Consider the following 22,705-nt stretch of genomic DNA (forward strand, 5'->3'; position numbering starts at 1 on the left):
GTGGGGCACATATTTAATCCCAAATAATTACACTAAGACTACTACACTTTTAATCATAAGGAATTAGAAATGTTTTAGGTGATCATTTGGAGAGAGAAGTATGATGATGCGTCTAGTGGAAGAAGTTTAGAAGATTGTTAGTGAGGAAAATATGTTGAGGTAGTTGAAGAAGTAAAACAAATGAAAGGTTGAGTAAGTTCTGTCCACAAATGTACCCACATTTTCATTATATGTAAATAGTTACATACTTCTCCCTATTAGCTGAAATCTTATTTTTTTCCAAAGCTATTTTAGCTGTCATGTTAGCTGTTCGGTCCGAACAAATTCACAAATTTGTGGCGCTATGCAGAAGTTGACTCCCTCCAGGCACGCGTTGCTAGACAACCCGCCTACACTTGCCTAGGCAGGCCTGCTCCCTCTGTGGCTAAAGCCAGCGTGAGAAATGTGCTAACAAACGTTTGTGCTGTGCAACTAAATAAATACTGCACTCTGACACACAAAACCTACGTACTTGCTATAGTCGTGATAGTGTTGCTAGACAAAGCAACTACCTTCACCTTTCAATTTTATAATCTACTGTTGTTTTTTATTCATTTATATGATTTATTTTATGGTAGAAGTCAAACCTTGAACACAGGCTGTTGTCCCCGATGATCTGCTGCAGTGTTTCCATCAGGTCCTGGACAGTGGACTCCTCCCTGATGCCCGCGTCCGGCTTGGGCACAGTGTGGTGTTGGGACTGCCAGGAATCACCAGGCACGTTGGCCATTGCGTGGCTGTTGCTGAAGGCCTGGTCTTCCCAGGAGCACAGCTCCTGAGGGTTGGGGGGCTCGCTGGAGGGCTCGCTGGGGCTGGTCTGTATGGATGAATAAATTAAATGAATAAAATACTTTCCGTGTCAAGTCATCCTTAGCGACCCATCCCTTACGGGATTATTTGACACATTGTCGGTGTTCAAAATGGCAACCTATTCCCTACATAGTATACTAGAGATCTATTGGCCCTGGTCAAACATAGTGCATAATGTAGGGAATACGGTACAACAGAGTAAATTGTTGTACCTGCATATAGACGGACTGGTCCTGCTTCAGCATGGAGCCCAGCAGGGAGTCGGGGTCCAGGGCCATTTCTTCGGCCATCTTCCTGATCTTAGGGCCCTTGCTCTGAGTTGGAACGTCAGCTACGTCCAGAGAGAGGCCCACCTCGTAGAGAACAGCTTCCCCAGTGGCGAAGTTAAAGGGCAGCTGGAGTCTCCGCTGGCGAAGCTGTTCCTCACCCTCCTTATTTCTTGAGGGATAAAAAGGAGTGTTAGAACAAAATAGAATAGAGTACAGCAGAGTACAGAGCAGAGTAATCTTGGATTGGATTGTCCAGATAATGACTCTACTCACGATAACGGTCTCTGTCTGACCATGATGAAGTCGGGCCTCCCTCCCTTGTAGATCAGTCTGGCATTAGCCTGAACCCAGACCCACACACCATTCTTGGCCAGAAGCCTAAACACAGTCAGACCACTCTCACCTGTCTTTATCACTAAGGAGGGAAACAGACACGAGGGAACTGTCAACAACAGGGACAGGTACAGCAAATACAGAGAACTCGTTCGTTTTTGTTCATTTCATTCATTTGTTGTTTAATCCATTTGTTAGTTCAGTCGTTCGTTCATTCGTCCGTTCAATCACCCGTTAGTTAATTCAAACCTCCAAAGAGGAAAGTCGTAATATTAATTGGGAAACGTGATAACGACTTACTTCTGACATGGTTGTCGGCACAGTACATCATGTCAGCAGCGTGGATGAACTGGTATCCAGAGCCTCTCATACACAACTCCAGCTCAGTGTAGCCCAGAACCACCTTCCCTCTGACATACAGTAACGCACAGGAAGAATAACATCAGAAATGCTCGCTAATTACTCTGTTTTTTTTTTCCGGTTCTCTACAGTTTGTGGTTACTATTCATAGTAACGTTCATGAATAAGTCATCACAGATGCTTATAAATCATTTAGAAATGAATGTCAATGTTATAATGCACACAAAGGAATAACGGCATCATTGGATATACACCACATGGCCAAAAGTATGTGGACACCCCCTCGCCGAACATCTCATTCCAAAATCATGGCCGTTAATATGGAGTTTGTCCCCGACTATAACTGCCTCTACTCTTATGGGAAGGCTTTCCACTAGATCTTGGAACATTGCTGCGGGGACTTGCTTCCATTCAGACATAAGAGCATTAGTGAGGTTGGGCAGGGATATTGGCCGATTAGGCCTGGCTCGCAGTCAGCGTTCCAATTCATCCCAAAGGTGTTCGATAGGGTTAAGGTCAGGGCTCTGTGCAGGCCAGTCAAGTTCTTCCACATCGATCTCGGTAAATTATTTCTGTATTGACCTCGCTTTGTGCACGGAGACATTGTCATGCTGAAACAAGAAAGGGCCTTCCCCAAGCTGTTGTCACAACGTTGGAAGCACAGAATTGCCTAGAATGCCACTGTATAATGTAGCGTTAAGAACTCCCTTCACTGGAACTAAGGGGCCTAGCCCAAGACATGAAAAACAGCTCCAGACCATTATTCTTCCTCCACCAAACTTTACAGTTGGCACTATGCATTGGGGCAGGTAGTATTCTCTTGGCATCCGCCAAACCCGAGATTAATCCGTCGGACTGTCAGATGGTGAAGCGTGATCCATCACTCCAGAGAACGCATTTCCTCTGCTCCAGAGACCAATGGTGGCAAGCTTAGGCTTGTGTACGGCTGCTCGGCCATGGAAACCCATTTCATGAAGCTCCCGACGAACAGTTATTGTGCTGACGTTGCTTCCAGAGGCAGTTTAGAACTCGGTAGTGTGTGTTGCAACTGAGGAAAGGCGATTTTTTGCGCTGCGCGCTTCAGCACTCAACAGTCCCGTTCTGTGAGCTTGTGTGGCCTACTACTTTGCAGCTAATCCGTTGTTGTTCCTAGACGTTTCCACTTCACAATAACAGCTTTTACAGTTGACTGGGGCAGAAATTTGATGAACTGACTTGTTGAAAGTCACTGAGCTCTTCAGTACAGGCCATTCTACTGCCAATGTTTGTTTATGGAGATTGCATGGCGGTGTGCTCGATTTTATACACTTGTCAGCAACGGATGTGGCTGAAATGGCCAAATCCCCTAAGGGATGTGCACATACTGTAGTGTACTTTAATAATAACAGTGGATGGGAGTGTTACCGTGTATCAACATTTGTGGGTGTGAAGTCCAGCTTGTGTTTGGTCTGGAATATAAGTGTCTTGGTCCTGATCTCCAGGATAGAGGGGGTCTGGATGGGGGTAGCCACCACAAACAGGGCCAGCTGGGGATGGTCTATGGTCCCGTCATCTGACATCTTGTTCTGGCCATGGAGGTACTTCAGACGCCCATTGAAGTTTAGGGCCTGGAGTTGAGACACAGGGAAATAAGGAGGAAAGGTAAGGGACTTCTCAATCTGTGTGATCACATGAGGATAAACATAAATCATAAATACAACTACACTAAGTTTTTGTTTTGAGTATTGCCTCATTCTGTAGAGGCAAAAGTCGTATTTTTACCACTACCTACTAATACAAAGTTAATCTGTAGACGTTAGGCCTCTTAACGTGTGGGGTTGGACTGTTAGTTTTACTGTACCAGGAAGCCAGAGGAGTTGTCCAGGAGACAGCGGAAGCGACAGACAAAGCTCCTCTCCAGGAAGGAGGAGTTCTCAGGGGGAATGTGCTGCGGGTTGTAGCTCACTATGTTGCTGGTGATGTCACTGCTGTTGTTAGGCTGCAGGCCTACAGTACACACAGTTACGGTACAGACACATGTATATTTAAATATATTTTATATTTTAGTAATTTATTAGACACTCTTATCTAGAGTAACTGACAAGAGCAATTAGGGTTAAGTGCCTTGCTCAAGAGCACATTTTTCACAAAGTTGTCTCTGGGATTCGAACCAGAGACCTTTCAGTTACTGGCTAAATGCTTTTAATAGCTAGGCCGCCTGTTTATTATCCTGTATATTCAGCTAACTATACAAAACGTTTTTTCAAGCAAAATCAAATCTTTCCACAAAGGTTGGCTTAGTCCACGTGTCAAAGTCATTCCACGGAGGGCCGAGTGTCTGTCCTTGTACGTTATTGCTGAATTAAGGTCTCTAATTAGTAAGGAACTCCCTTCACCTGGTTGTCTCGGTCTTAATTGAAAGGAAAAACCCAAAACCCGCTGACACTCGGCCCTCCATGGAATGAGTTCGACACCCCTGGCTTAGGCAGTCGGGAAAAACCAGGGTGTGAGTACTAACATAGCAGAATAGTGTACTAACATAGTGCATTACTCACTCTCTGTTGTCCCTGGCTCTGTATCAAACTGGTTGGGGTTAAGGGCGAAGTGGAGCTGACGTCTGAACAAGGCCCTGTCGTCCGTGTGGATCAACTCAAACACACTCTGGTGAACCACATCTGACTGAGGGAGACAGGACAAAGAGGGAGACAAGAGTGTAAAAGACGATATACAGCAGCTACAGTACAGAGTCCAGAGGAATATATGAAGTGCAAGAGATTCAGTCATTTCCAAATGTCTCCTGATAATACGAACTAACAGGTGCTGCCCTCTAGTGGTTTGGAAGCCATAATACTCCACCGTCTGCTTCATTCAATGTTTTGTGGGAAGGGGAAAGGAGTGGGATGGGTTGTACATCTCTCGTTAAAGAGCAAAGCTCACCAGGTGCAGAGGCACAAACAACCTCCATATTCCAAGAGGACTCTCTGTGGGTGTGTGTGCGTACGTGTGTGTTGTTGTTTGGAGCATGAGTCATCAACATATTAAAAAACATATTCATTAGAGCCTCTCTCCTGCAGTGTAACGTCTGTCTTTAGGCTCGTGACCTGGCCATGCACCGTGTGTGTGTGTGTGTGTGTGTGTGTGTGTGTGTGTGTGTGTGTGTGTGTGTGCACTGTAAACAGGGGTGAACGTATGTTTAATTTCTTCCCAGTACTGGACGTCCTATGTGTGCACACGCTTATGGGCCTAATCATAGAATTTTACCGGGATGCCATACCGGACCGCCTTACGTTCACCCCTGGCTGTAAATGTGTGTGTGTGTGTGTGTGTGTACTGTTAAGTGTGTGTATGGGCCAATGACCCGGGTTCATGCATCGTGTTGCACAGAGGGCAAGCAGTGCTTCTGGGCCCAATGTGCCAAGCGGCAGTCACGCTACACTTTATTGTTCCCAGCACACATGACTCATGTGCTTTCTCATTCCCTTCGATCCATTAATGGCTCCGCCATGAAAAAAACGCCGGGAACGTAGGTCTTGACGGAGAGAGAGCTATGTGATTAGATGCTCGTTCTCTTTTCCCTTTTCTCCCTTAGGCTCCCTAAAAACGTGTACTTGGCCTCAGTCAAGGTCTCTCTCTGGAAATGATGTGTGTGTACGCACGGAACGAGAGTTTGGAGTTTGTTTGTCGATGAATTTCTGACTTGGATGTGATAAACACATCCATTTAAACGTGGTCTGTATAAATGTCTGTGATGGGAAAGCGAGCCGAGGGCATATGAATCTCAACTCCATGCACTTCTGCTTCTGATTATAGCCTTGCTACTTCAGTTATGACTGCTATGCTATGGGGATGATCAAAGTTGAGGCGTCACATTAGAATGTCCAACAAGGTCAACTGGCCAGCAAATGATTCAACTGTGACAATACTGACATTTCTCTTTAGTGTATATGTGATGGTGTAATTAGCTAGGTAGTTGATATGGGCTGTGATGAGGTGACAGGTACGATACCATTAGCTAGCTAGGTGATACAGCTACTATGAGGTGACAGGTATGATACCATTAGCTAGCTAGGTGATACGGCTGCAATAAGCTGACATGTAAGTTACCATTAGCTAGCTAGGTGATACGGCTGCAATAAGCTGACATGTAAGTTACCATTAGCTAGTGTAAGGAAGTGCTATTTCTTATGCAGGTGACCAGCCTACTGCTATTACATTGCTATAACTGAGACAACGTATTTTCACAGTAAAACATGTTAGGTCCCATACAGGATAGCCCCCACACCCACACACACAGCACACACACATTACACACACTAACTGCCGAGGACACACAGATAAGACATACACCCACACATTGGGAGGAAGAGACAGCCTTGACTTGCAGAAACCAGCGCACACACCTAATCTCCTTTCTAGCCGAACATTGTGTGACTGAGGACAGCGCACACACCTAATCTCCTTTTTTAGCTGAACATTGTGTGACAAAGAACAAGACTCAGAGGGATGACGGACGGCCCAACAGGGCCAATCCAAGAAGACTACACCTCAGCCTGAACCAACCCGAAGACCCGATCTTCTAGAATCAACCTACTTTCTGTTCTGTATATGAGACATGTGCACTCTGTTATCTGGGCTCTTTTCTGCTGGTTCCTTAAGAACCGAATGAAATGGGCCCGTATACGTTGTACCAGATATCTTTACTCATAATTAAACTGTCACTTGTCATACAATAGACCACCTTGTCTGAATCGATCCTTGACCGGCTCACCCTCCTACATATCCCATTATCAACAGAAACTTGGTAGCAGAGGGATGGTTTACTAACGACCCAGTCCAGAGTGGTTGATGTGGGTGCGAGGGGGCGAGTTGGTGAAAGGACGGTTCCCGGAGGACAGGTGAAAACCATTCGGGGGTGGACAACAATTCTGCTCAACTCGGGAAACTGATCTCTGGTCGACCACAAAATAAGGTAAGCAAAACCTGTTTTATCAAACTTTGCATATTGTCGAATAGTCATACCAAATTACGATCAGTAGTACCGAGTGTGGGTAAGAATTTTTGTGTAAATTTTACGTAAATAATGGACTTGAAATTGACAGTGAAGTAAACATATGTGGTAATTAGAATATCCCGATAGTCCGGCATGAGAACGGTCCGGTGGCAGACACCGGTAAGGGATAAGTAGTAGTTAGAATATTCCGATAGTCCGGCATGAGAACGGTCCGGTGGCAGACACCGGTAAGGGATATGTAGTAGTAGACCTAATATTAATAGAATATTCTGATAGTCCGGCTGTGAACGGTCTGGTGGCAGACACCAGTAAGGAATAAAATATAGTCTAGGATAGATTTTCACCGATAGTCCGGCTAGTGACCGGTCCAGCTGTGTCTGGTAAGGTGGTCTATTATTGAGTATTGATGTGATCAGGATTATATTCTTTGTATAAGTGATATTCGTTCGGGCGTCTGAAAAAGGGCGTGATCAGTTTTATCATTAACATCTGAGTGTGATTCGATCATCCATCTGCAAAAGATAAATTCAATTAGTGTTTTAGAGAAAACCAATAGCCGGTAGTGTCCGGTGAGGTAAAATCCAATAGCCGGTAGTGTCCGGTGAGGTGTCTACAATAGATTAATTGTTAGTTGGACTGAAAAGTCCGCTTTGTGTTGTGGCCAGAATGAATGTGATAAATGTACGAATGTGTGATGTCATAGAATAAGATGTTCTAATTGATCAATTTTGTTTAAGACTATGTCCATGTAAGAATATTTGTGTGTTGACTATAGACTAAATGTAAACGGCGTTTCACAAGTCCCTGATATCATTACCAATATTTAAAATTATTATGGAAAAAGTATTTCCTAAATTCAAAAAAAAAATATATATATATATTATATGAGGTTTGAACTATACTAATATTGTAGAATTACATAATCAACATCTGAACATACTTACGTTAAACATTAATTGAGCCACTGAATAATAGATAAGATATACACTAGGGACGGGGCGAAGGGTGTGGTCGATGTAAAACGGGAGTGATGTTCTAACCAAGTGCTGAGAAATAAGGTAGATTTATTTTGTTCTTTTAATTAATTTACACAAGTACTTCCCGGTTATTGATTTTGGTTTGATTGTTCAGATAACACCACTGAAATTAAACAGGAGGTTAAGGTATACTAACATTAGAATCTGTTTTCATTATGGGGAACAATGAAAGGCCCGCAGAGTGGATTGCAGGCTGATATTATTTTATGTTAAAGGGACAGTGCACGTTTATCACAATTGTGTGAGTTTATTGGCAGGGTATAAAGCATTTTGGGGAGACAATCCTTTAAAGACTGAATGAGTTACATGAAACATTGAGGAAATTTAAAACAAATTATTTGAAGGTATTATTATAATTATTAGGTTTTGTTTGTAGCAAACGTTTTGGGTTCAAGGGGATTTCCATGTTCCCAGAGACAAGATATCTTAAAGGGGTACACTCACATATGAAATATTATACGTTTTTATTTTCTGAGTCTTAATTAAATAGGTGAAATCTTTTGATAGAGGAATGTTGTTTAATATAGTAAGAAACACTTCTTTGAAGGGGTGGTATGACTTATGACCTCCATTGTAACTTTCCTTTGTGGTCTGATCAGCCTCATTGGAAAGCCATTTGGATGGAGAATCTAGGGTAATTTATAATACTGATATTAAGGTAATTTAATACAAAAAGGCAGTGAAATTTACATTATAGTGTCAATATATTTTCTCTGATGAACGTGGTGTGAAAATTTAGCTAGGATAAGTTTTATTTATGGTAGACTCATGTTAAGTATTTGGGACATATTTTGAGCCAACAGGGCAGGGAAGAAATTGAGATATTTGTGTTTGGTTTTAACACCTGTGTATAGGGGGTGCCATTTTGAATATTTAATTTGTGGTCATGGGTAATACGGTTTGTTTTTATTTTTTATTTTTAAGGTAAATGAATTATAGTGGGGTTTAATTAACCTATATAAGGACTTTAGAAAGTGCCACCATAGACATGTTTTTCAACAAAAAAAAAATCCATGAGTTTAGATAAAGCCAAACAGTGAGACATTTAGTTCAAATTTGGAAACATGAGAAAACGAGCTACAGACAGATAAGGGGAAAAGGCAGACAGAAGAGCCCTCCCCTGCACTGCAGAGACCTTGAAGGTTGGAGAGCAGAGAGGAGAAGTTTTAAAAGGGAGCCAGGACGAGCAAAGATAACAGAATGTGTAGATAACAGTTACTGAGTGGAGACAAAAGGGAGAATTGGACATGTGGAAAATGAAAGGGGCGCTCCTACATGATAATGTCAGAACAGAAGGATAATATACTAATCTTACCTAAGTCATTATTTAGAGTAGGTAAGGTTGTTACCTGGGCAGAGCCAGGTATCAAAAGGGGGATGGGTAAATTGTGGTCTAGGATAGGATGGGGCCTATTGGATAAGAAACTAAAGATATAATCAGATAAAACATATGAGAAACTGTTTGTTAACCAAGCCTGTATGTCCAGGATTTTATGCATTACAGGTGAACTACAGGTGAAGTCACTCAATCCAGTCCCAGAGGCTTGTTGGGGGGACCATACAAGGACTCCGGGTAGGACACATGACACTGTCGAACAATAAACAGTGTTCGAGAGGAGAACTGGAATTAACAGAATTCCGGGGGCCATCTCTCGAATGAAGTAACCCTCCCTGTCCTGTCACCCCTGTTTTTGTTCATAGAAGTGAAGATGTGTCTGGCTCTTGCTAGTGATGTGTTCTCTGGGAGAGGGTGGGGCTTTACAGGAGTGTCAGTGTACCTGTGTAATGGGGGAGGGTGTCCATATGGGGATTACATGATAACCAACTTGGGACAATTCTAGGATTGGAGAAGAGGGTATTCTTATAGCATAGGGGATCCCACAAAGGTGGATAGGTTTTCCATCATATGGGGAAAACCTGGGAGCACTGTTGAACTTTGTAAAGGTGATGAAATCCTACTAACCATCAAAACTATTAAGCTCTCTGATGCAGGCACTTACACCCTCGGACTACAAAGGACCGGGACAGACACGATGGGTGTGTTTTCTATTAGGGAGCTGCCAAAACCAGAGGTCCCAGACGAACCAGGGCCAGACACACTCCTCTACCACCCCTGGACCGAACCTGCCACCTACCACCACAGTGTTAAAAAATCCCATTCAGGTAATTAATGTTAGAGACTACACAGCTATTGATCAATTAGGCACTGAGACTGGTTTTGATGGTAGGGACAATTTGTGACTGTCTTATATGAGGTACACAGCTAAAACCCTGAGAAGAAAGGACTGCACTATTTGTAGTCATGCTAGATTTGTTCTGGCTACACACCCATTTGCTATAGGAGAAGGAGAGGGGTGGTTGTGTATTCTGAGAGGTTTTTACCAGGTTCAGCCCAATTCAACCCTCTGTTCCTCTTTGAGCCTTGTGTTTCCTACAGTACCTCCTCATCGGGCCCCTTGGGGTGTTAAGGCATATGGGGGCAATTACAGTTGCATCACGGGTACAGGTAGTGGCATGGACTATGGGAGATTGCCTGAAGCTGATTGCAGCAGTAACATAACCATTTATGCCACTTGGCCAGTTACAGGCCTAAACCAAACTAGTGGTCTGGCTGATGTGTGGTGGATATGTGGACCCAAAAGAGTACTGAGACCCATTCTTAGAGGAGACTGGCAAGGTACGTGTGCTCTGACCAGTTTGATAATTACACTGACCATTGTTGATGTTACTTCTGAACAGCTGTTGGGTTCTGTATCCAGGGGACCTGAAAACATTCCATCCCATGGGAGACATAGATGTAGTGCTCCATGGACAGAGGATGTAGTTGACATACACACTAACCTGTTGGGAGTGCCAATGGGGGTTCCTCATGAGTTTCAGGCCTTGGGTAGGAATGATGGACTCTGGCACTTGCTACCTATTATAGGTCCAGCCATAGTGGATGCTAGACAGACTGCATGGATCAGTTATATCTACTATAATCAACAGCGTTTTGTGAATTACCCCCGTGATGCACTCACTGGTCTGTCTGAACAGCTTGAGGCCACATCTAGGGTTGCCAGACAGTCTGCAAGATGTTCGGTGAACAATGTTGCACGTATATTCCTAATAACACCACTCCAGATGGTGGTATAGCTAAGGCCTTTAATGGGCTTGGTGCACTATCTGCTGAGATGAGGACCATGGCGGGGGTGGAGGAGTCTGGACTGTTCTTTTGGTTGGGAGCCTGGTTTGGTAAGTACACTGGTATGGTGGTTACTGGATTTCTGACCCTAATTCTTGTATTTTTATTATTGATGTGTTGTGCTGCTTGCATCATACCGTGTTTTAAGAAGTCTGTTACAGATGTGACTCTAACATGTTTAATCCCATTAATGACTACGGATAACCCCAGTTGTAATTGCTCTGCCTGGGATGCTGTCTATCCCATGACTAAATCTACTGCTAGGAAACCATTGTTTTCCAACAAGGTTGCCAGGGCACATTTCACCTGTGTCAAAATGACGGGAGGCGGTACTAATGTGGGACAGGTTCCTGGGAATTGGTGTCTGGATACAATCAACATTGTTGGGAGTTTCAGGCCAATATCCAGAGCAGATGTGTGGTGGTGGTGTGGCAACACTGTCCTGTTTGATAAATTACCCTCCAATACTACTGGAAGCTGTGCACTTGTTACTCTCCTTTTGCCTGTTTCTATCTACCCTACAGAGGCTGGAGACCTCATCCTTAGGGTCCAGAGGGTGAACCCTGAATATTGGAGGGGACGTTCCAGGCGTGCCACCACCCCATCTAGTGGTGATCCGACGTACATAGACGCCATTGGAGTCCCAAGGGGAGTTCCTGACGAGTACAAGTTGGTGGATCAGGTGGCAGCTGGGTTTGAGTCCTCCATTTGTTGGTGGTGCACTGTTAATAAAAATGTGGATAGAATACATTCCAGAATCGCATTGCAGTGGATATGCTACCGGCAGAGAAAGGTGGAGCTTGCACTATGTTTGGTGAACAGTGTTGTACTTTCATCCCTAATAACACAGCCTCCGATGGTAGCTTGACCGTAGCCCTAGAAGGTTTGAGGACTCTTAATGGTAAAATGAAATCTCATTCTGGGATTGATACCTCAATGTGGGACTCCTGGATGAGTGCCTTTGGTAAATATAAAACCCTGGTCTCCTCCATTTTGGTCTCCATTTCGGTGTTCGCGGCCATTTTGGTTCTCTGTGGATGCTGTTGCATTCCATGTATCCGTTCCCTTACCACTAGGGTTATCTCTAGAGCTATTGACCCTTCCCCCCTTTCCCAGATGTTTCCTCTGCTTGCTAATGACCTGCCCGAATTTGAGGATGAGGTTGAGAGTGCCTACTAGGTTTTGTTTTTCTTTTCATGAAATGCTATGACTGCTGAAATAAGGGATAATGAGTGACACCCTAGAGGGTGTCAAAAAGGGGGGCTTAAATTTCACACCATTTTCTTTTGTTCTGTTTTTGAATGAGCTGTTGTTCTCTTTTGACATGAGGGTTGCAAGTTCCTAGGTGGCTGGTAGCCAATCTAGTACATAGTGGGATCGAATGGAGAACATGAAGGTATTTTAAACTTTGTAATTGTTAGCCTAGTTTATGTCACATCTCTTAGGAGATGTGAAGAGAGGGAATCACAAAACTTTTCCTTCTGGGAAAAGTTTTCTTTTTGTGTCTGGATATAGTTAGGTTGTGTCACGTCTCTGGGGAGACGTGAAGAGAGGGATTTGTAAGGAAGTGCTATTTCTTATGCAGGTGACCAGCCTACTGCTATTACATTGCTATAACTGAGACAACGTATTTTCACAGTAAAACATGTTAGGTCCCATACAGGATAGCTCCCACACCCACACACACAGCACACACACATTACACACACTAACTGCCGAGGACACACAGATAAGACATACACCCACACATTGGGAGGAAGAGACAGCCTTGACTTGCAGAAACCAGCGCACACACCTAATCTCCTTTCTAGCCGAACATTGTGTGACTGAGGACAGCGCACACACCTAATCTCCTTTTTTAGCTGAACATTGTGTGACAAAGAACAAGACTCAGAGGGATGACGGACGGCCCAACAGGGCCAATCCAAGAAGACTACACCTCAGCCTGAACCAACCCGAAGACCCGATCTTCTAGAATCAACCTACTTTCTGTTCTGTATATGAGACATGTGCACTCTGTTATCTGGGCTCTTTTCTGCTGGTTCCTTAAGAACCGAATGAAATGGGCCCGTATACGTTGTACCAGATATCTTTACTCATAATTAAACTGTCACTTGTCATACAATAGACCACCTTGTCTGAATCGATCCTTGACCGGCTCACCCTCCTACATATCCCATTATCAACACTAGCTAGGTGATACGGCTGCAATAAGCTGACATGTATGATACCATTAGCTAGCTAGGTGATACGACTACTATGAGGTGACAGGTATTTTTTTTTCACCTTTATTTAACCAGGTAGGCAAGTTGAGAACAAGTTCTCATTTACAATTGCAACCTGGCCAAGATAAAGCAAAGCAGTTCGACACATACAACGACACAGAGTTACACATGGAGTAAAACAAACATACAGTCAATAATACAGTATAAACAAGTCTATATACAATGTGAGCAAATGAGGTGAGATAAGGGAGGTAAAGGCAAAAAAAGGCCATGGTGGCAAAGTAAATACAAATAGCAAGTAAAACACTGGAATGGTAGATTTGCAATGGAAGAATGTGCAAAGGAGCAAAATAAATAAATAAATAAAATACAGTAGGGAAAGAGGTAGTTGTTTGGGCTAAATTATAGGTGGGCTATGTACAGGTGCAGTAATCTGTGAGCTGCTCTGACAGTTGGTGCTTAAAGCTAGTGAGGGAGATAAAGTGTTTCCAGTTTCAGAGATTTTTGTAGTTGGTTCCAGTCATTGGCAGCAGAGAACTGGAAGGAGAGGCGGCCAAAGAAATAATTGGTTTTGGGGGTGACTAGAGAGATATACCTGCTGGAGCGTGTGCTACAGGTGGGAGATGCTATGGTGACCAGCGAGCTGAGATAAGGGGGGACTTTACCTAGCAGGGTCTTGTAGATGACATGGAGCCAGTAGGTTTGGCGACGAGTATGAAGCGAGGACCAGCCAACGAGAGCGTACAGGTCGCAATGGTGGGTAGAATATGAGGCTTTGGTGACAAAACGGATTGCACTGTGATAGACTGCATCCAATTTGTTGAGTAGGGTATTGGAGGCTATTTTGTAAATGACATCGCCAAAGTCGAGGATTGGTAGGATGGTCAGTTTTACAAGGGTATGTTTGGCAACATGAGTGAAGGATGCTTTGTTGCGAAATAGGAAGCCAATTCTAGATTTAACTTTGGATTGGAGATGTTTGATATGGGTCTGGAAGGAGAGTTTACAGTCTAACCAGACACCTAAGTATTTGTAGTTGTCCACGTAATCTAAGTCAGAGCCGTCCAGAGTAGTGATGTTGGACAGGCGGGCAGGTGCAGGTAGCGATCGGTTGAAGAGCATGCATTTAGTTTTACTTGTATTTAAGAGCAATTGGAGGCCACGGAAGGAGAGTTGTAAGGCATTGAAGCTTGCCTGGAGGGTTGTTAACACAGTGACCAAATAAGGGCCAGAAGTATACAGAATGGTGTCGTCTGCGTAGAGGTGGATCAGAGACTCACCAGCAGCAAGAGCGACCTCATTGATGTATACAGAGAAGAGAGTCGGTCCAAGAATTGAACCCTGTGAGGGTTCCACTATGAGGTGACATGTTTGATACCATTAGCTAGCTAGGTGATACGGCTACTATAAGGTGACAGGTATGATACCATTAGCTAGCTAGGTTATACGGCTACTATGAGGTGAAAGGTATGATACCATTAGCTAGCTAGGTGATACGGCTACTATGAGGTGACAGGTATGATACCATTAGCTAGCTAGGTGATATGGGCTGCTATAAGCTGACATGTTGGATACCATCAGCTAGCTAGGTGATGCGGCTGCTATGAGGTGACAGGTATGATACCATTAGCTAGCTAGGTGATGCGGCTGCTATGAGGTGACAGGTAGGATACCATTAGCTAGCTAGGTGATATGGGCTGCTATAAGCTGACATGTTGGATACCATCAGCTAGCTAGGTGATGCGGTTGCTATGAGGTGACAGGTATGATACCATTAGCTAGCTAGGTGATATGGGATGCTATAAGCTGACATGTTGGATACCATCAGCTAGCTAGGTGATGCGGCTGCTATAAGCTGACATGTTGGATACCATCAGCTAGCTAGGTGATGCGGCTGCTATGAGGTGACTTGAAATGTAGCTACATAGGGTCTTCATAAAACCTGAATAACCCATACATAACACATTTATAAGCAGTATATGCATAATGTGGGTGCACTGTCTGTGTGTCAGTCAGCGTGGATCAAAAGGTCCTATTTTACCTGGTGGAAGCCTAGGTAGTCCTGAACAGTAGGAGAGGAGTAGAACACGTATCCCTCCGCCGTGACCACCAGCACAAAGCCGTTCAGGGCCTAGAGACACAGAGAGGCACAGTCAGACAAAAATAAACACTATGAACTTACTATTTATGAAATTAATAGTATTATATTATTATGAAGTTAACATATGTTCATACTTCACACGTCAAACAAGACACACTTCGTTATTTGACATGAAGATGGGCAAATAAACTTAAACTGAAAGAAAGAAGAATGAATTCCATGACGTAGTGAATGATAAGGGGCAATAAGCGAGTCAAATTAAATTAGAGGAGGAATTCTGGTCGGCTGTTGAAGAAGGGAGAAGTAGCCATGGTGTGTGTGTGTCTATGTGTTTGTTCAGGTTTGGGTAAACATCCCATGTAATTAGCCAGTCCTTTGTTCAGGTGTTAAATGTGACAATACAACGGAGCAGGGGGGAATATAGCTTCTTGTCACGCACAGGATCCTGGACCTTGTAAACAATAAACCACAAGAGTGTGTGTGTGTGTGAGACAGACAGACAGACAGACAGACAGACAGACAGACAGACAGACAGACAGACAGACAGACAGACAGACAGACAGACAGACAGACAGACAGACAGACAGACAGACAGACAGACAGACAGACAGAGTGTGCGAGAGGTCCTGCATTTTGGTATCACAATAAAGGGCCTATCTGGAATTACTGGAAGCTGCTGCAAGTTTTCAGCATTTAAAACACAGACATTAGCTAACAGGTTTAGGAATACAGGCCAAAGTATTTGTGTGTGTGTGCAGTGGTGGAAAAAGTACCCAATTGTCATAGTTGAGTAAACATAAAAGATACATTAATGGAAAATGACTCAAGTAAAAGTGAACTACTTGGGTAAAAGTCTGGTTTTAAATATACTTAAGTATCAAAAGTACATGTAATTGCAAAAATATACTCAAGTATCTAAAGTACAAGTCATTTCAAATTGCTTATATTAAGCAAACCAGACATCATTGAGTCTCTCCGGGGCTCCCGAGTGGCACAGCGGTCTAAGGTACTGCAATTCAGTGCAAGAGGTGTCACTACAGTCTCTGGTTCAAATCCAGGCTATATCACACCCAGCTGTGATTGGGAGTCCCATAGGGCGGCGCACAATTTCACCCCCAGTGTGGTCTTGGTTTGGCGGCTGTAGGCCGATTTTTTGTAACTGACTTGCCTAGTTAAGTTAAGGTTAAATGTAAAAACATTTTTACAAACGAAGCATCTGTGTTACAAACAAAGCATTTGTGTTTAGGGAGTTCTCCAGATCAGAGGCAGTAGTGATGACCAGGGATGCTCTCTTGATAAGTGCGTTAAGTGGACCATTTTCCTATTCTGCTAAGCATTAAAAATGTAATGACTACTTTTGGGTGTCAGGGAAAATGTATGAAGTAAAAAGTACTATATTTTCTTTAGGGATGTAGTGAAGTAAAAGTAAAAGCTGTCAAAAATATGTAAAGTAAAGTAGTGCTTTAAAGTGTGTTTTACTTAAGTACTTTACACCACTGTATGTGTGTTTGAGGGTAATAGTGAGTGATTCTAACCCACCTACTCTAATTATTTCCAGAAAAAGACTACAGGACAACAAGACGATAACGTGGTTTGTAACATCTTCACGATATATGCTCCCAGATTGCACTGAACAAGTTTTCTGCATGGTGAATCAACCACATAGTGAAACACAGTGAAAAAACTATCCCCATTCATCTTTGTCTGGTGTTTAGGCCTACAAAAAAATTGTGTCTCTTAAGAGCAGCGTTTGTTCTCTGTGTGGAGAGAACAAACGCTGTAGTCACCAGGACAGCGACTGGGGAAGACAGTTAAGACTAAACTACAAACTGCCCAGCACTACCAAACTATCAAGGCAGAGAATCAGTCATAAATCAGTCTAGCACTATCCTCCATTAGACCAGTCCCTACTGGAGAGAATAGTGCTGTGTGTGGTCCGCGTTGAGACCTCCCTGGAGATGGCGATGGTTATCTTTAGCAATAAAGCTAATGCTAATGAGAACTAGCATAGCCCTCACTGAGAAATGGGACAGCACGCTAATACTGCTAGCATTATGAGAAATGGGACAGTGCTGTCAGAGGCATTACCCCACGGGTAATGAAATGAGAGAGTCAAACTCAGGATTTAGTCAGGAGTGCAGGGACTCTGGGGTGTTTACTCCAGGAAGATGACTCTATATGTGTGCTTTAGACAAGTGGTTGAATCCGCTTCCTCTTTTTCCCTCCTTTGCTGGTATTGAACATACATGTGCGAGAGGTAATCATTCTATGGAGGTTGTCGAAATATCAAAGAGTTTATAATCGGGCATATTTGTTCGAGACTGTATACAGGGGTTCTATATCTATGGTATACAGTATGCGTGATATTTGGGCTGATAACGTGAGACAGTAATCCCTAACTCTCGGCGAGGTGGAGGAGTTTCGGTCATGTCAAGACGTAAAACAAATAGCTTCTCGTATAACTGGAGGGGAAGGAGTGAGGTTGGTTTCTTTACATGTAGATGGGTATGAGAGCCGTCATATAGTGTGTGTGAGCTGGGGGACAGGTCGGTGCTTGCCCCTCACGTCAGCTAAGCTTCCTCAGGTAAACCCCAGAGGGACAGAGAGAGAGAGCGAGAGAGAGGCCTAGGGCTGGGGGGAGAGACAGACAGACAGGCAGGCAGGCAGACAGACACTGTAAACATACAGTAGACACACTGTATACCTGGAGCAGGAGGTTTCCCTCGGAAAACGTGACCGCATCCACAGAGGTTGTAGCAGTTGTGCTCTTCGCTAGAGTGATCGGTCCAGTCCCTCCGAATCCCACCGCTCTCTCCACCCCCCACCCTGGACTGCCTTTCTTCATGGTCGCTGCAAAACAGAACAGAGAGAGAAACATAACTTCACACCGGCACGCAATCCTGAAAGCAACACGCGTCCGGACAGTGGGAGAAAGCAGCATGGAACTGACTTCCCAAATATTTTGTTGACATGCTCTCTGCTAACGTCTGCAACTCTTTCTCTTCTTATTTTTCCAAACCAATGAGGATGGTAATACAAGCCCAGACACACGCACACGCACACACACGCACACGCACACACACACACACACACACACACACACACACACACACACACATATATACGCACACAGCCACACACAACAACAACAGCGGGGGTTGGAGAGAGGGAAGGAGAGCTGCCTCCTACAGCCACTCTGGCAGCTTTCCCTCCCTCTCTCCAACCCCTGCTGTTGTTGTTGTTGTGTGCGTATATGTGTGTGGTTGTGTTTGTATGTATGTATGTTTGTATGTATGTATGTATGTATGTATGTATGTATGTATGTATGTATGTATGTGTGTGTGTGTGTGTGTGTGTGTGTGTGTGTGTGTGTGTGTGTGTGTGTGTGTGTGTGTGTGTGTGTGTGTGTGTGTGTGTGTGTGTGTCTGTCTGGGCTTGTATTCCTATACAAGGTACCGGAAATCTTCAAAGGTCACCACCACAAGGAGAGTACAGGATTGTAAAAGACAGTCCCCACGAGAACAAAGGCTATTTTAAGCTTAGTTAAAGGGTTTGGTTTAGGGTCTAGAATTAGGTTAAGGGTTAGAATTAGGGTTAGGGGTTAAAGGTGGAGTTAAGGTTAGGGTTAGGTTTAGGAAAAATAGGATTTTGAATGTAAATACATTTTGGGTCCCCACAAGGATAGTAAAACATATGGTCTGTGTGCATGCGCTTGCTTGCATGTGTCTGTGTGTCAGCCAGGATTGGCTTTGGGCTCATTTGGGACTTAACTTTGACTTCAGACTTAATAGATGGGATTATAAGACCTCCCTCCCAATTTGTCTAACTCCATTTTCTCCTTCCCTTGTTCATTTGTTTTCGTCCCCAGGAGAAGCCCTGACAGCGGGCGAGGCTCATAGGGGACTAAGTGCGGGTGTGTACGTAATATGTTTCAACTGGAGACTTGAGACATACTCCAGATGTCCAAAGGCCTCTAATCTATATGTGTGTCCCCTAAAAGCAGAGCAGCAGACACCAAGTATGTTTGCGGGGAAAAAAACAGCCAATTCTTTTCAGAATTGCCGGATGAACTCCGACTATTTCTGTCCATTAGTCTAATATCTCAAAGGTGGTCTTCTTAAAATAGGTCAGATAGAGAAAGAAAAAGAAAAGGGGAGAGAATGCGAGGAGAGAGAGAGAGAGAGAGGGGAAGAGAGAGGCTGACAGACAAAGACAGAGTGACAGAGAAGGAGACAAACAAACGGAGGAGACAGACAGTGACAAATAGCTGTACATACTGGAGTCGGACACACTGGTGACTGACTCCACCAGACTCCAGTCCAGACTGAACCGTAGAGCTCTCGTCTTTCCCGTCTCTCCCCTTCCCCTTTCCCGTGTGTAGCTTCAGACCAGAACAAGAGCCTCCTTGTTCCCACTCGCAGCCTCCCCTCGACCCTCATACCCGGCTGGACACAACACACCCACTGTGCTCAGCCACTTCTGATGAGGGCTGGAAGAGCCGGGGGCTTTCTCTGCCTTCACCACAGATCTTAAATCAATAAAGCATGTTGCTCAGCCTGAACTACAGCTTGGTCTGGGCCTGGCTGGGCTGGTTGGGGCTGGTTGGGCCTGGCTGGGCTGGGCCTGGCTGGGCTGGCTGGGGGCTGCTTCACCAACACAAATTCTTTCAATCACAGAGATAAGTGACACCCAGAGCTAGCTAGACAGAGTGGCTGCTGTACATTGGCTAGCCCAGAGCTAGCTAGACAGAGTGGCTGCTGTACATTGGTTAGCCCAGAGCTAGCTAGAGAGAGTGGCTGCTGTACATTGGCTAGCCCAGAGCTAGCTAGAGAGAGTGGCTGCTGTACATTGGCTAGCCCAGAGCTAGCTAGACAGAGTGGCTGCTGTACATTGGCTAGCCCAGAGCTAGCTAGACAGAGTGGCTGCTGTACATTGGCTAGCCCAGAGCTAGCTAGAGAGGGTGGCTGCTGTACACTGGCTAGAACAGAGCTAGCTAGAGAGAGTGGCTGCTGTACATTGGCTAGCCCAGAGCTAGCTAGACAGAGTGGCTGCTGTACATTGGCTAGCCCAGAGCTAGCTAGACAGAGTGGCTGCTGTACATTGGCTAGCCCAGAACTAGCTAGAGAGGGTGGCTGCTGTACACTGGCTAGAACAGAGCTAGCTTGGGAGATTGGCTGCTGTAGGCTACATTAGGCTTGCCTGACAATTCACACTGAATTCTTACGCTGCTCTGTCGTTCACTACATACTTTCATCGTCTGTGGTGACGAGGGGAACGAGGGGTGTTGTACACAAGACAAAGTCAACAGTGATTGGATCGTCTCAAACCAATCAGAGTATCAAAGCTAATGCTTTACCCACGTGTGTTCTGCCTCTGGCCCAACCTATCCATTTCTGAACCAGTCAGACAGCCCCAAATATGTTTCGCATTCGATGAAGGGTCGGGGAGGTACTCAGATCCAGACTCATTGCGGAGAAGAAACTAATGTCTGTGGTCGTGAAAGGAGTCTGGGTAGCCAGGCAAACATTAGGCTATATCACAGAGCTAACCCTGGCTCTGAGGTACGGTTTGGCTGACTGCTATAGTTTACAATGGAGTTGGCTAGAGTGTGTGGTTGCTGTGCAGGCTAGCCTGGAGCAAGCTCTGCCCCTGAGGTACGGTCGGCTGCAGGCTGGGTGGGGCGCCCAGTCATTTCCTGTGTGTGTTGTGAGCTACAGGCTGCAGCTAATGCTATTTCTGGATCCTCAGCCGTTATCAAGCCCTCTGTATCACAAGAAGAAGAATATAGAAAAAATAAAGGGAGAGAAATCGAGAGAGAGCGAGCGAGTGAGAGAGCGAGAGAGAGAGAGAAGAACAAAAACAACAGTGTTTCTTTCCAGCAACAAACCCCCAAAATACCTTTCCCACAGGACACAGATGTTGGGAGATAATTTTGGAGGAAATGCAAAGTCAAAGGCAAACCATTTAAAAGGACGATGGACTATCGATATGGCCCAGTAAATTGCAGAGTACTTAACTACGTAGCATACATCAGGGTTAGGATGGAGAGAGAGCGAACGAGAGAGAGAGAGAGAGAGAGAGAAAGAGAAAAAAATAAAGAGAGAGAGAGAGGGGCGGGAGGAAGAGAGACAGCACCGTTTCAGGGTTTGGCAGACATGTACAGTATGTGGCTATGCGGTATGGTTACTTTCCCATGTTTGTTCCAGTAATGACTAAGGGAGGAAGAGAAGACAGTGTTTCTATTTGGGCTGACAATGAGGGCTCATGACTGGGTCATGACGGTGGCCCTATAGCTCAGCTGGTAGAGCGTGACACTTGCAATGCCAGAACAGTGGGTTTTGATTCCTGGGAGCACGGTACGTAAAATGTATGCAAGCATTCACTTTTGATAAAAATGTCTGCTAAATGGCATATATATGATGTGTAGCTGGCGTGTGAACCAGGGAGACTGCTGTTTAATTCAGCGAACCAACTAGAGAGAATATGGGCCAGGGTTCATATTCACAGAGTCTCAGCATCAGAGTGCTGATTAGACTTAATGTTTCCTCTTAGATCATAATGAATATGATTATATATAAAGCACTCTGAGATGCTTTATGAATACGGGCCCAGAACTCCAATATAGCAGTTGCCTGTCCCACGTAAAGGGAGCCAGCCCTGGCAGGACTAGATGTGTTGTGGTGCTGTTATCCTGCTGCTGTTACTGGAGCACAGAGACCAAACCAAACCCTTGGAGCAGTTCACTGGGTTTAACCAGTCAAACGAGCTTCGACTTCCCTATCAGAAAATCTGTGGCCTGGTCTGTGGGGTTAACCTCGAAAACTGACGTGAAGCTCTGACTACACAGCAAAGGAATGACTGGCAGGGCTGGCTCAGCCCGGTCCACACACACACACACACACACACACTCAGGCCTCCGCAGAGGGGAGGCCAAACGAGGAAAACAGACCAGGCCGCAAAATTGCCACTTGGCCGGTCAGATAGCAGCAAAAGCAACACCACATTCCTCTATTCTCTCCTGACTGACTGGCTGACTGTAGCCCCGAGAGCTGGAAATGGACAGGAGTCACCAAGTTTTAAAAATGAGAATGGTCTGAAGTGGTTTGGTCAGTGTAGGACCGTACAGCGGGAGCTCTGCCCCGGCCCGCGGAACTCAATCCATCAGGACTGAATTACCATTCAAATGATATTCCTACTGCTGCCAGTGTACATTATGGAGAGTAGCCTATGATCAGAGGCTTTGGAGTCATCTAGCTCCAGTTCTTCTTTCCTAATGATCGCCTGTCACCGACCATCGGATGCCTTCTATGCACTTTGTACGCCTTCTACGCTCGTCATCATTTCTTGTCATTTTTAC

The 22,705-nt window shown here is 44.7% G+C and overlaps 1 protein-coding gene across 1 annotated transcript in view; it reads right to left on the minus strand.

The window, feature by feature from the left end:
* The window catches only part of LOC110495914 (aryl hydrocarbon receptor), an 82,956-nt gene that overhangs the window by 4,793 nt on the left and 55,458 nt on the right, over positions 1-22,705 (minus strand). Inside the window, exons 3-11 of the mRNA XM_021571435.2 lie at positions 18,053-18,198; positions 15,289-15,378; positions 4,346-4,469; positions 3,652-3,797; positions 3,216-3,418; positions 1,752-1,861; positions 1,392-1,533; positions 1,062-1,287; positions 627-856 (exon numbers count right to left, since the gene is read on the minus strand). Coding sequence (XP_021427110.2) covers positions 627-856; positions 1,062-1,287; positions 1,392-1,533; positions 1,752-1,861; positions 3,216-3,418; positions 3,652-3,797; positions 4,346-4,469; positions 15,289-15,378; positions 18,053-18,198 — 1,417 coding nt within the window. The remainder of the gene's footprint in view (positions 1-626; positions 857-1,061; positions 1,288-1,391; positions 1,534-1,751; positions 1,862-3,215; positions 3,419-3,651; positions 3,798-4,345; positions 4,470-15,288; positions 15,379-18,052; positions 18,199-22,705) is intronic.

Source organism: Oncorhynchus mykiss, chromosome 18 (assembly GCF_013265735.2).
Source record: "Oncorhynchus mykiss isolate Arlee chromosome 18, USDA_OmykA_1.1, whole genome shotgun sequence".
Lineage (NCBI taxonomy): Eukaryota > Metazoa > Chordata > Actinopteri > Salmoniformes > Salmonidae > Oncorhynchus > Oncorhynchus mykiss.